Here is a 13,362-nt window from a genome sequence, read left to right on the forward strand (position 1 = left end):
GAGGCTGGCAGGGAGGAGAGCTCTGGGCAGAGGGGACAGCATGTGCAAAGGCCCTGAGGTGGGAAGCAGCATTGTGCTTTGAAAGAGCTAAAAGACCATTTTAATAGGAAGGCAATGCTGCAGGCGGGAGTCAGCAAGGGACGGGGTCTGCCCCCCGGGCCCAAGTGAGAACGTTTGCCTCCCTCCTAAGAGTGACAGAGCACGTCAAAGTGTTTTAGGTTGGTAAGGGACCAGAGCAGAGTGGTGACCTGGGCCACAGGGGATAAGCGGGGTGGGGATCAGTAGCAGTGAGCACTGAGAATTCCTAAGAGTTTAGACTTGTCATCAAGCACAGAGGTGTGGGGTCCTGCGCGAGACCCGGAAGTCGAGCAGGGCTGCTGGAAAGGCAACGAAGAGCTGATTTTCTTTTCTAATTAAAACACTTGCTCTGTTTTCTCTTCTCCCGTTTTTTTCTTTTGAATGTTTTAAAACACTTTTTATTTAGAAACAATTTCAAATTTCTAGACAAGTTTCAAGAGTAAGAATAAGAGGAAGAACACCCCTATATTCTTTACCCAGATTGTTAACATGAAAAATTGCTTTTAATTTCAAAAGCAGCATTTTCTGTTAGTTAATATTTCTAATTATATTAGAAATATGTAATGTTCAAAGTTGCAGTCTTCCCCCTTCCCACTCCCTCAGGGGTACCGTTTTTGTGAGTTTGGAGCACATCCTTCCATATCTCTTTCTGAGCTCTATGCCTGGCAGATGAGCTGGGTAGATGTCCTGGGGCAGAGGGCTCTGTGGGTTGAGAGCTCTGGGTCTGAGGACTAATTTCCATGAAGGATTGGGCACTGTGATTGCTCAAGACAGGGCATGAAATGGGAAAACAAAAGGCTGCAGATGGCAGCCCTGGGCAGAGCAGGTAAGGAGAGCGGGCAGTGCCAGCGGAGAAGTTGGAGAGGGACCTTCATGGGCTCTGGAGGTCCCAGAGGCCTTTCTTTCCTTCCTTCCTGCTGTCCTCTGGGGTTTCTTCACAGCCACATCCCCTTGAGCTCAGAATTCAGGGACCCAGTGGCCGATGGAGGACCCGAGGAACCATTAGGACAAGGGCAAAGGGACAATGGCCATCCTGAGTGGAGGGGAATGGTGAAACCCCAGGGTTTAGTTTGATTACTACAACCCCAACATGTAAGCTGAGCCTCCAGGGGAGACCAGAAAGGCTGGGAGGGGCCACCACTGCCACTCTGTACGCTGGCCTCCTCCCAGAGAGTGGGGCACAGAGCAGCTGCAGCCCTAGGCCAGTCCCGGTGGCCACTGATTTGTGTGCTTTTCATCAGCTCTTTGGTTAGCTTGATGGAAACATTCAACGAGAAGGCGGAGCAGCTGGTGGAGATTCTGGAAGGCAAGGCGGATGGGCAGACCCCGGTGTCCATGCAGGAAATGCTGACCTGCACCACCATTGACATCCTGGCCAAGGTGACGCGCGGATGGCAGGGCGCGGGGTGGCGGGGGCTGTGCCACGCGGGGCGGCGGGCTCTTCTTCCTTCCTCCTGCCCTGTCCCTGCTGTTCTTCCCTCCCTCGGAGCTACCCCATGTCAGCCCCTTCTCTGAGCCGAGAGCTTCACACCTCCTTGAAAATTCAAAACGACCTGGAATGAGGTTGGAGCCACAAACTCATTCTCTAAAAACGGACGCTAAGAGGTGTGGGGACTGGCCTGTGGCCGGTTGGGGGCAGGGCAGGACCGGACCTCAGGTCTGCCTGAATCCCAGCTCAAAGCCCACCTCCCCCGGGTAATGGCTTGGCTTTTCACCCTGGCAGACCCGGCGGTGGCCCAGATGACCCGAAACCCAGGTAAAGGCAGGTCAGCTAGAGCACAGGGACAGTGAACGCAGTCACTGTTATTCGAGGATTCACTGGGAAGCTGGGTATAGAATGGACCCCCAAGGCAGGCTGCCTTTTAGGGGAGATGTATCTTGTCAAGGAAGGAGGCCGAGGTTTATCCAGTAGCTACTATGTGCTACTTAACCCTCAGCACATTCAGCGGGCTCGGAGTTACCATGGTTCAGTCTGAGGAGTTGATGACATGACACACGTCAGACTCAGGGCCCGGGTCTCTAAATGGGTCCCTAAATGGGTCTAAATGGGTCTAAATGGGTCTAAATGGGTCTCTAAATGGCGCCAGGCACTGCCCTGGGTCTTTGGTCTTCTCACGCCCTGGGTGCGACCCCGCCCTCCTCTCTTCCCAGGCAGCCTTTGGGTTGGAGACCAGCATGCTGCTGGGTGCCCAGAAGCCTCTGTCTGGGAAAGTGAAGCGGATCCTGGAGGGTATCAGCGCATCCCGCAACACTCTGGCGAAGGTATGGCCTCCGCGCCCCTCCTGGTGACCAGCCACCATCGCTGGTGCTCTCCTCACTCGCTGGAGCCCCTCCTCCAGTGATTTTTTTCAGAATGAGTTTTGAGCTCTGGTATGTATGTGCCACGTGACTCCTGAATCACTTAGGGTTTGCACACACTGCCCGAAGTAGAGGCTCTGAATGAAAGTAGTTTAAGCAGGTTATTAGGAATCACTCGTTCTCTCGTGTAAAGTGACCCCTGAAGCAGGCCATCTAGGGTGGCGGTGATGGCTCCACAATGTCAGATAGATGTTCCTGGATTTTTCTTGTGTTCCGCTGTCTCCGGCACGTCACCTCATTGTCATAAGATGGCAGCTGCGGCTCCAGCTATTCCCTCCTTGTTCCGGGCTTGAAGGAGGAAGAAGGGAGAAAGGTGGTACTTGAATTGATTCTCAGAAAGATGCCCAGGGCCCCTCCCGTTCCCTGGAACCTCAGCCTCTGAGTTTGGGGTCCTCGGATGCCACCCGTCCTTTCGGCTCTCGGTCCCACCCCCCTTCCCTCTGGCAGTGTTTCCTCCTGCACTCCAAACCTAACCACCTCCATCCTTCGGGGATCCCTGCTTGTTTTCTAGTGCATCCTGGATGCTGTAAGGCATCTTTCCCGTCATTTCTAGAGATTTGGTGCAGGAAGCGGAAGCCGAGGACGCTTGGGCTTAGCCCGCCTTCTCGCCCCAGTTTCCCCCGCTGTTTTACCTTTTCTCGAACTCTCTGGCGTTCTTCCGGCCTCCGAGCTTGCCAGTGCTGCTGTGGTTTTCCGAAGTCCTTCTGGAGCTGGGGGGGGAGGGGCGAGGGACGCGTGCGGTTCGCTGGACCGCCCTGAGCTGCGACTCTCGTCTAGTTCATGCCGGGGAAGTGGAAGCAGCTGCGCGAGATCCGGGAGAGCATCCGCTTCCTGCGCCAGGTTGGCAAGGACTGGGTGCAGCGCCGCCGGGAGGCCCTCAAGAGGGGGGAGGACGTCCCCGCCGACATCCTCACGCAGATCCTCAAAGGTGCGGCTCCGACCCGTCAGAGCGACCGGTCACGGCTGACTCTAGATGTCTCGGGATGGCGGGGTGGGGGTGGGGGGAGAGGGGGTCGTCCCCAGCTGTGCGTGGGGAAAGGCGGCAGGAGTGTGAGCGTTGCAGATGTCACTGCTGGGGCCTGAGCCTCTCTTTGTCTTTCAGCCGAAGAGGGGGCCCAGGATGACAAGATTCTGCTGGACAACTTCGTCACCTTCTTCATTGCTGGTCCGTAGTGTCAGCGGTGACTGAGGGCTCAGAGCTTTGCAGACACGATGGAACTGTGGGGTCCCTAAAACCCCTACCAAGAGATTTCTCAGGCTGTCTAATCAGAGCTCTGCTGTGGGATTGGGGGGCTGGATGGGGGCGGGAGGAGCAGAGCCCTCTCTCTCTGCTTAGGGAGATCCAGGAGGCCCCCTTGGTGGCATCTGACCTGGTGATGGAGCTGGCAGTCGCGCGGACTTGTGAAGCTGCCTTTGGGGGCTCAGGAGAGCTTGCCATGTGAATTCAGGGTTCTCCTTCACGCAGAATTCGAGTTGGGGGGGCCATCAGTAAGCTAATGCAAAGACATGCTAGGCATCTTCATTCACTGGCTCATCAAATATTTCTTGAGCATCTGTCTTCACCTAGAAGACGGCCCCGCACCCATCAAGGACCCCTCAGGTGCTGCTGCCTCAGCGGAGGCTCAGTGATCAGGCCCGTTAGAATCTCTCCGTGGCTTTTGCGCCCTCACGTCTCACAGTTTCAGCTGTGTATTTATTGGTGTAATTCGATGAGGCCTGTCCGATGGTGGTGGTAGACAGACAGACAGACACAGATGGACAGGATTGGTTGGGAACCTGGCGGGGGGTGGATTTTCGGAAGAGGGAGAAGCAACACAGCTGCCCTGCTCTGCCCCAGCCCCCTGCAGTGTCTGGACACTGGGTCCCAGTTGGCAACGCAGAGCCAGGGCCAGGCCGGACTTCCGGCTGCTTCTGCTATCCACCCCCATCCCCTGTACCCCTCACCCCGCAGCAGGGTTCCTGGCTGTGACTCATGCTCTTACCCGCCCTGAGAGCAGCTGGGACTCACCTCCCAGCACCTACATGCTGCGAGGTGTAGGCCCTTCTCTTGTGTATGAGCGGGCCCTTGAGGCCCCTTGGCTGGCAGTGGTTGCCACCTGGTAAGCCACCTGCCCCTTTACAGGAAATTCCTGCCATGCAGATGGTTCCCTCACAGGCCAGTTGGGGGCTCTGACTATGAACTTGGCCAGATGCTGCCCAAACTCAAAATCAGCTCTCTCAGGGCAAAGTCACCACTGGTCCCTGAGGCTACAGGGGCGCCCTCTGTGGACTTTAGGAGCTGGTGCTTGCGTGGGGGGGAGACATGGCCTTGGGCTCGAAAGCCTTGCTTGACTTGAGTCCCAGCTCTGCTCCTCCTGCTGCGTCACCTCAGAGAGACACATGCCTCTCAGCCACAGCTTTTTCTTCTGCAAAATGGGGACGAACATCGCTCTAGGCCACTTGACTGCATTGGCTGGCACAGGCAACATGGCATCTGCTTCACATCTGTGCGCCAAGCTCAGCCCCAACAGGCAGAAGTGAGGGCCTGAACTGCCACCAGGGTCTGGGGGTCTCAGAGGCCAGGCCAGCAGCAGCCATGCGGTCCAGTGCAGAGCTGCCACTCTCCTCCTTTCCTGCAGGTCACGAGACCTCTGCTAATCACTTGGCCTTCACTGTGATGGAGCTGTCACGCCAGCCCGAGATCTTGGCGAGGTACGGAGAGGGGGTCGGGAGTGCTCCCTTGATGTTGGTGAAGTTTGTCTGCTGTCTTATTCCTGGAGGGCCACCTAGAGGGTGGAGCCCTCTGCATTGTGTCCTGCTTCTCTCTACCCCAGGGCCTTTGCACATGCTGTTTTCTCTTCAGGAAGCCCGTCTTTCTGCTTTTCTCCAGGAGAACTCCTCCTCCTCCTCTTCCTCCTTCTCAGACCCCTAAAGCAGACACTATCCTCCTCTCAGCTCATGAATGCATTTCTTCCTAGGACCGTTTGCTCTAAGTCTATTTCAGTCATGAAACTGGAAGCTCCAAGCGGGCAGGGACTGGGGCTCTTTCCCTCCGCGTGCTGCATTCAGTGCCTGGCCAGGGGTGGTAGTGAGAACTTCAACACGATGCTAGCGGAAGTGCTGAGGGAGTGCTCATCTTTGGCTGGCAAAGGAGGGCATTGCCCGGGGAGATGGCATCTGAGCGGGGCCACTGGTTTCTTTAAGCACAAACAGGTTCCTTCGAGGACTGTTGCCCAGGCTGAGTGAGCCAAGCGTAAGAGCACTCTGAAATGCCACCAGGCCTGGGACGGGGGCACCGGGGACGTGGGAGAGGCCTACCCACCATTAGTCGTTGCCACCAGTATAAAGGGCAGACGCAAGCGGCTTCTCGAGACTATAAAGTAGTTTATTGAGTCTCTAAAAAGATATAATAATACTTTCTTTATTTTAAAAATTAGAAAAAGGTTAAAATAGTAATAATAATAACAATAATAATGATGATGATGATAATATGATGATGATGATGTGATGATGATGATTTATACGATGATGATGTGATGATTGATTATTTATTACCGATGAGTGGCGATGATGATATATGAGGAGGAGGATTTGATGAGGATGAATGATCGATGATGATGAGGACGATGATGATTGATGATGATGAGAGGACGATGATGATTAATGATGATGAGGAGAGAAATGGAGGATGATGATGATGATGATATTATGATGATGATGAGGATGATGATGACAGGATGATGATAAGATGATGATGAGGATGATGATGAGGACATGAAGAAGATGATGATGATGATGAGAGATGAGATGATGAGGATGATGATGAGTGGATGATGATGGAGGATGATGATGAGAGAGAATGATGATGATGATGATGATGATGATGATGACTGGATGGATGATGATGATGATGAGGATGTCCGCCATGTAAAAGTTCTCAAATTCCACCTACCTCCAGAGGCAGTTCACGGGCTGACCACGACTCTCGCCATATCTATCACGACGCCAATCGTCATCGTTGTAACTTTTCCCAAATCTACCTCCTTAAAAGTACATGTAATATATATATGCAATATAAATTCTACCATTTAAATCATTTTTACCGTATGTCCAGTGGCCCAAGTATGCCGCTACATTGTCGCAACCATCACCACCATCCACTGCCAGAACTTTTCATCTTCCCAACCAAAAACCTTCGTCTCCGTTAAACAACTCCTCCCCAGCCTCCCCCACCCCCTGCCACCACCCACCATTCTACTTCCTGTCTCCTATTTAAATACTCTAAGTACCTCATTTAAGCGGAGTCATACGCTATTTGTCCTTTTGTGACTGGCTTGTTTCACTTGGGATAACGTCCTCAAGGTTCACCCCCATCGTAGCAGGCGCCAGAATGTCCGTCCTTCTTCAGGCCGAGTCACGCTCCACTGCGTGGATGGCCCACGCCTTGCCCGCCCACTCACGGACACCTGGGTTGCTCCCACCTTTCGGCTCCTGTGAATAACATTGCTGTGAATGTGGGGGTGCAGGTGTCTGAGGCCCTCCTGCCGCTGCTGCGGGTCGTACACCCGGAGGTGGAGCAGCCGGGCCGCACGGTGGCTCCTCGCTTGATATTTCGAGGAACTGCCACACCGCTTCCCACGGGCGCTGGACCATTCCGCTCTCCCACCAGCAGTGGCCGGGGGCTCTGACCGCGCCACGTCCTCGCCACGTGCCCGCCACATCCTTCCTGTTCCGTCTTTGCTAGCAGCCCTCCTAATGGGCGTGAGGTGGCCCAACCCGCTCAGGTGACTTGGTGCTGCGGGTGACTAGAGTGCACGCCATCAGGGTCACCCAGCCGCTGTTCCTGCTCCGCTCATTCTGCCGTTTCCAGCCGTGGGCGGCTGCGACCCAGGCCGAGATAGGTGGCTTTGTGCAAAAACCTTGTTCCGTGTCATGCTGATTTCCTAGTGCCCAGCCCCGACTGTGAACACAAAGGGTGACTGTTGGGAAGGGCCCTGGGGCACCGTCCCCGCCCGCATGGGCGCCTGGTTTGGACGTGCTTGTTCCCGGCTGCCTTCAGCTGCGGGGCAGGCGGTGTTCGCAGGTGGGCGGCCCCAGATCCTCTTGGTAGGCTTCCTTCCATCACCCCTTTTAAAACTCACGGGGGATGTCTCTGCTTAGAGAGGAACTTGGCTTCTCTGACCCAACAGGCTGCAGGCCGAGGTGGACGAGGTCATTGGTTCGAAGAGGCACCTTGACTACGAGGACCTGGGGAGACTGCAGTACCTGTCCCAGGTGTGCGGGTTGGGGAGAAGCTTCTGGGTGGATGTGGGTGGTTTGCTGAGTGGGTCCTGCTGCCTCTCTGACCCTTTAGGACAGGGTTCTCTAACCTTGCTGCATGTGAGACCCCCTTGGAGATTTTAAAAATTGCCCATGCCCAGGCTACCCCAGACCAATGACGTCAGAGTTGCTGGGAGCTGAACCTGGGCAGCAGGCTTCCCAGGTCATTTCGGCATGCGGCCAAGGTTGGAAACCAGCCCCACCGTGAACGGGCTGTATTTGTACTCTGCCCCCGTGGCTTTGCACAATGCCCCTTCCTCTGGGCCTCAGTTTCTCCTTCTGTCACGTGAGAGGCTGAACTCAAAGGCGAAGCTAGCTCTGCGAGGGATTCGGGACCTGGTCGTGGATGTGGGTGCGTGTGGAGCGCCCTGTGTGGGAGCAGAGATGGGTCTGGGGCTTGTTGCGTCGCGTCTCCTGACTTCACGTGTGGCTTCTGCAGGTTCTCAAAGAGTCCCTGAGGCTGTACCCACCAGCCTGGGGCACCTTTCGCCTGCTGGAGGAGGAGACCTTGATTGACGGGGTCAGAGTCCCCGGCAACACCCCGCTCCTGGTGCGTAGGGGCCCTGCCTGCGCGCCGTCGGGGTGGCTCGTTGGGGTACTCTTCTGAGGTCGCGGCCCCGTCCTCATCACTGGCCGTGCTGTGTGTCCTCACCTGAACCTCACATACCCCGGTGAGGTCTTTTCCTCCTCATTCACACTGTCCGGGGTGAGATCTCCGTGGATGCTTCTGGAGAGGGGGTGCCCCATTCGCAGCTGAGGATGCTGGGGCTCAGAGAGGTGGAGAGGTCTTTTGTGGTTACTTCTCCTGTTTCGTCTTGTGTGAGAAATCCTGCCTTAGCCTGAGGCCGGCGTGTTCACTTACATTGGCTCCTAACAATTGCACGTTTTTCTTTTGAAAGCTAAGTCCTTATCTACTCGCGTGCGGTGTGAGGTAGGGATCTGTATTTGTCTGCCATAATGAACGCCACAGATTGGGGAGCTTGGCAGAAGTTTCTTCCCTCCTAGTTCTGGAGGCCGGAGGTCCGAGAACAGGGTGCTGGCAGGCTCGGGTTCCTCTGAGCCCCTCTCCTTGGCTCGCAGATGGCCGTCCTCCCACTGCGTCCCCACACGGCCTCTCCTCTGTGTCTGTGTCCTGATTTCCTCTTCTTATAAAGACACAGTCGTATTGGGTTGAGGCCCACACGAACGACCTCATTTTAACTTAATTACCTCTTCAAAGATCCTCTCCCCAAATACAGGCACATTCTGAGGTTAGGACCTCAACATATGAGTTGTAGGGAGACACAAGTCAGCCCATAACAGGACCCATTTTTATTTTCTTGGAAGAGAACACCGCGCTTTCGGCCCCATCTGTGGAGACCCCCTCCCCGGGCTCTGCCACGCCTTCTCAGCGCGTGAGCAAGCTTCATCCATGTGCGTGGTGCTTTATTCTGTTTGTCCATCTTTTTAAAACACGCTTGCACCAGTACCACCTGGCCTTAATGACCATCTCCTTAGAATGCCCTCGTGTCCGGCAGGCGGGTCCCCATGGCTGGCTCGCAACCCAGAGTGCAAGCCCACGGGCCTTGCGTGGCCAGACCCAGGCTCCAATCCCAGCCCTGCCCCGGGCTGGCTGCGTCACCTCACGTGAGACCCTGAATCTCTGGCCTCAGCGCCACAGTGCCGTCCTTGTAAGATGGGACTGGTGGCACTTGAGTCACAGTTGCCTGAGAAGAGTCAGCCCGATTATGTACATCAGGCAGCTGACGAAAATCTCTGGCACTTATTCAGCTCTCGTTGCTGACCTCAGACCCCTGCCCGCCTTATGCTCCCGTGCACTTCTCAGAGTTCGGCTCTCGGCCCTTCTCCACCCCTGGCTGCCCTGGACTCTCGGCACAGAGCGTCTGGGGCAGAGCCGCTCAGAGAGGTGCTCGGTGCAGGGCAAAGAGTCAGAGGCTGGCACCCAGGGCCTGAGTTACGGGGGTACGCGTGGCCCCTGGGGGCAGGGCACAGAGCATTAACCCCAATGAGGAGGTGCCGTGAGTGCGGGTCAAAGGCTAGTTCGGGGTCTGCAGCCTCCCCAACCCCAGCACGCCTGATGTTGAAGAGAAACTTGGAACAATAACCACTCTCAGTATCTGGAGAAAGATGGCCTCTCAGCCAACCTGAGCTTGAATCTGTTTAGCTACTTACTTGCCAGGTGACTTTAGGCAAGTCATGAACTTCTCTCCTGAGCCTCAGTTTCCTCATCTGTCAAGCAAGGATGATTGTGGCTCCCCCACAGGGCGGGGCCAAGCGTGGGATGATGTCGTACACCCAGCGGAGCGTCTCTGGCTCACTGGGCCGTCTCTTTCTTCCTCATGGTGACTTTCTAGGGCCTGTGAGATCCCACACTGGCCCAGATGGGTGGGTGCGGAGGTGAGTGGGCGGAGTAGAGGGGTGGGTGTCGGGGGACTACTCCGCTCCCAGCCGCCCCGTTGGGTGGCCGCAGTGAGTGGGGGAGGAGTGAGAGGACCTCCTTGGAACCAGAGACAAGCAGACCCTCTGCCTGGCAGTTCAGCACCTACGTCATGGGGCGGATGGACACATACTTTGAGGACCCACTGACTTTCAACCCCGATCGCTTCAGCCCCAAAGCACCCAAGTAAGTCTGTCTTCGAGCTGTCCCCAAGCAGGCGGAGGCCTGGTAGGAGGACAGGCCCAGCGGCCTCTTCTCTGAGCTGCCTGTGCCCCTCAAGCCCACTTAGCATTCCAGACTGCTGTGGACAGAGTTGTGACCCCCAACCTGCCCCCTTTTACAGGAGAGCACATCATAGCTCAGAGAGATTAGGTAGCTTGCCTAAGGGTGCACAGCCAGTAAGTGGCACGATGGGGCTTGAGCCCGGCTCAGACTGGTTTTGAAGCCGTGCCCATAACACGTCCCTTATATTGGGAGCCCAGGGACGTGGGCAAGGGACCGCACCTGCCTTATCCTTGATGTTTGATCAGAGTCGTGGGAACGCCACGGCTCCTTCTGGGTGCTGTGGGAGTGGGGGCAGTGAATGCTGGAGCAGAGGGGGTGCCAAGCTCCAGGGACAGACCCAGGCCGCCCGGAACCCCATGCAGGGACAGGCCCAGACCGCCCAGAACCCGTGCACGCCCAGCCAAGCCAGTGAGTGCCATGGGGCCTCGGGGAGTCGCTCTGCCCCCTCTCAGAGCCTCTGGATGACCCGCGTGTTGTTAAATGGGGACGACCATGGCTCCTTCTGGAAAGCTCAGGAGGGAACATGAGCAAATGCCGGCCAGAGCTTAGCCGAGTCAGCTGTAGATGTTGTCAGCCCCGGCCAATGCCGGTTGTCAGCAAGGGCTGGTTTTGTCTTTACCGTCGCTGGGCTGTGGGCCCCCTCTGACACCTCTCTCCCTGCAGGCCGAGGTTCACCTACTTCCCCTTCTCCTTGGGCCCCCGCTCCTGCATCGGGCAGCAGTTCGCTCAGGTAGGAGGCCAGCGTAGGTTTGCTGCCCAGAAGTGGCCGCCGGGGTGGTGTCTTGTCCTGGGCCGCCCTGGGCTGGGGACCGGGGACCCAGCGGCCGTGGCATTGCACTCGCTGACTCCGTGCTCTCTGTCCACCCCCGCATGCCCAGATGGAGGTGAAGGTGGTCATGGCCAAGCTGCTGCAAAGGCTCGAGTTCCGGCTGGTGCCCGGGCAGCGTTTCGGGCTGCAGGAGCAGGCCACGCTCAAGCCGCTGGACCCCGTGCTGTGCACCCTGCAGCCCCGGGGCTGGCAGCCCGCACCCCCACCCCCACCCTGTTGAGGGCCCCTGGGGCAGGATCGGACTCCTCTGGCAGGGCCCACGCCCACCCTCCTCTGCAGACCCCTGCTGCCACCCTGCTTCCCTGTGCTCGTCCTTTGGGGCACCCTCCCCAGTGGCTCCTAGAGGACCCTCTGCCAAGTGCCACCTGCTTCACATCCCTTGGACCTCCCTCTCCTCTGCTAATCGTTGTCCTTCCCAGACCAGTCCCTGCCCAGCCCCCAGCTGCCACCCAAGTGTGCCAGCGTCTCCCCAGCCTCCGCATAGGCCACACCCGCTACCAGACGCCCTAACTCTTGCTCACTCCCTAAAGCCCTCTTCAGGTATCATCTCCTCTAGGAAGCCCTCCCCGCCACCCCTGGCCGGGCCAGGGGCCCTTTCTCTGTGCTCCCTTGGTCACCTGTGCTACCTCTAACACCACACTGACCACACTGTAACATGAGTATCTTTTGACGTGACCAGCCGCCTGTCAGGCCCTGAACACTCGAGGGCGGGGTCTGCGTGTGATTCGTCTCTGAGGCCCCCCGACGCCCACCGAGGGAGGGCTTGGCCCCAAGTCGATGCTCAATAAATATGTGTTGACTGCATGAATGAACAGCCAGACCGGGCCGGGGTGCTCTGGCCTGTTTGCTCATCTATAAAACGGAGACGATATCGAGGCCGGTTTCTCCAAGGGCCGTCGCAGCTCCGGAAACTGCCCCTGGAGAGGCCCAGACACTGTCCCCTTGGGAGAAGGCTGTCCCTCCTTCCCCAGGGGCCTCTGTGTTACGTGCAAGGCCATGTTCCTGGGCGTGGTGAGAGACTAGGAGCACAGGCAGCGTTTCGAGAGCTTGACTTGGGGCCTGTGCAGTCTAGTCCACTCCTGCCAAGGGCACCGGGTCCCCAGGTGGCCTCACAGAGCCTGGAGTCACCGGGTCCTCTCGTGGGGGCAGTTGGTGAAGCCGAGCACCTGATGCCCGGCCTCTGCCCCTGGCATCCTCCTCACCTGCTGGCACGATGCCGCCCCTCTTGACCTGGCCGGAGGCGGCCGGTCCCAGCCCCTGGTGAGAGAGCCAGCCCTTCCCCGCCCAGGGCCTCAGGGTGGCCGCGGGCAGTAAATACTGGTCCATCCAAGAAGAAGGGCCAGCCTCGAGTCATTCCTCCGCACTTGGGCATTTGCCATGCAGAGAGAACAAACTGGTCTTGTGCCCCGCCTGGGTCACCTGCCCGGAAAGGTGCCCCTCACGCCGGGGAGGCATGCGCTCGGCCGGCCCTTGCTACACATCGGCTCCTCAGTCCTGGCTGCTGACTCAAACGACAGCTCCAAGAGAGCTTCCCGTTGGGCAGACGAGCGCCCTGAGCCGCAGGGGAGAATGACATGCTCGGCGCAGGCGGATGTACTGTACCAGGGCAGAGCCGGGTCCCCGCCAGGCTGGAGTAGTTTCACCCGAGCCTCTGGGCAGACAGTCCAGCCTCCAGGATGCCTCTAGTGGCAGAGTCCTTGCAGAGGGAGGGTCCTCCCGCTCCCTCAGCCCCCTGCCCAACCCGGGCACGCCGTGGGCCCTGGTAAAGCTCCACCCTACCCTCTCCATTTCCAGTTCCCTGCCTGGGGGCGGGGGTGTCCCAGAACCTTCTGTGGCCCTGAGAATGCTGTGCCTGGGCTCTGCCTCAAGCTGCATGGCCCCACCCAGCCCTTCTCGCCTCTGCCCTGCCTGGAAGCAACCCCTTCTCACAGCCGCCCAAATGCCACTGTCTCTTCTGCCCTGCTCCTGGGGCCTGCCCTGCTGTGACCATCCCCCATCCTCTGCGGCCTCTCCCTCAGGCTCACCAGTTGACCCCCACAGTTCCTCCAACAGCCCCCCCACAGCTACCCCACACCAG

The 13,362-nt window shown here is 57.6% G+C and overlaps 1 protein-coding gene across 3 annotated transcripts in view; it reads left to right on the forward strand.

The window, feature by feature from the left end:
• The window catches only part of CYP46A1 (cytochrome P450 family 46 subfamily A member 1), a 32,353-nt gene extending 20,250 nt beyond the window's left edge, over positions 1-12,103 (forward strand). The window contains exons 1-9 of one of the 3 annotated variants that reach the window (XM_039884200.1): positions 1,161-1,458; positions 2,230-2,340; positions 3,214-3,364; positions 3,539-3,601; positions 5,055-5,127; positions 7,605-7,689; positions 8,174-8,284; positions 11,120-11,186; positions 11,335-12,103. In XM_039884200.1, the coding sequence (XP_039740134.1) occupies positions 1,336-1,458; positions 2,230-2,340; positions 3,214-3,364; positions 3,539-3,601; positions 5,055-5,127; positions 7,605-7,689; positions 8,174-8,284; positions 11,120-11,186; positions 11,335-11,795 (1,245 nt within the window). In that variant the 5' untranslated portion in view covers positions 1,161-1,335 and the 3' untranslated portion in view covers positions 11,796-12,103. Of the gene's footprint in view, positions 1-1,160; positions 1,459-2,229; positions 2,341-3,213; positions 3,365-3,538; positions 3,602-5,054; positions 5,128-7,604; positions 7,690-8,173; positions 8,285-10,268; positions 10,358-11,119; positions 11,187-11,334 lie in introns of those variants that run through there. The other 2 variants (XM_039884199.1, XM_039884198.1) reach the window with 2 other exon arrangements.
• Positions 12,104-13,362: the final 1,259 nt, after the last annotated feature.

Source organism: Pteropus medius, unplaced genomic scaffold (assembly GCF_902729225.1).
Source record: "Pteropus medius unplaced genomic scaffold, Ma_sr-lr_union100, whole genome shotgun sequence".
NCBI classification, from domain to species: Eukaryota; Metazoa; Chordata; class Mammalia; order Chiroptera; family Pteropodidae; genus Pteropus; species Pteropus medius.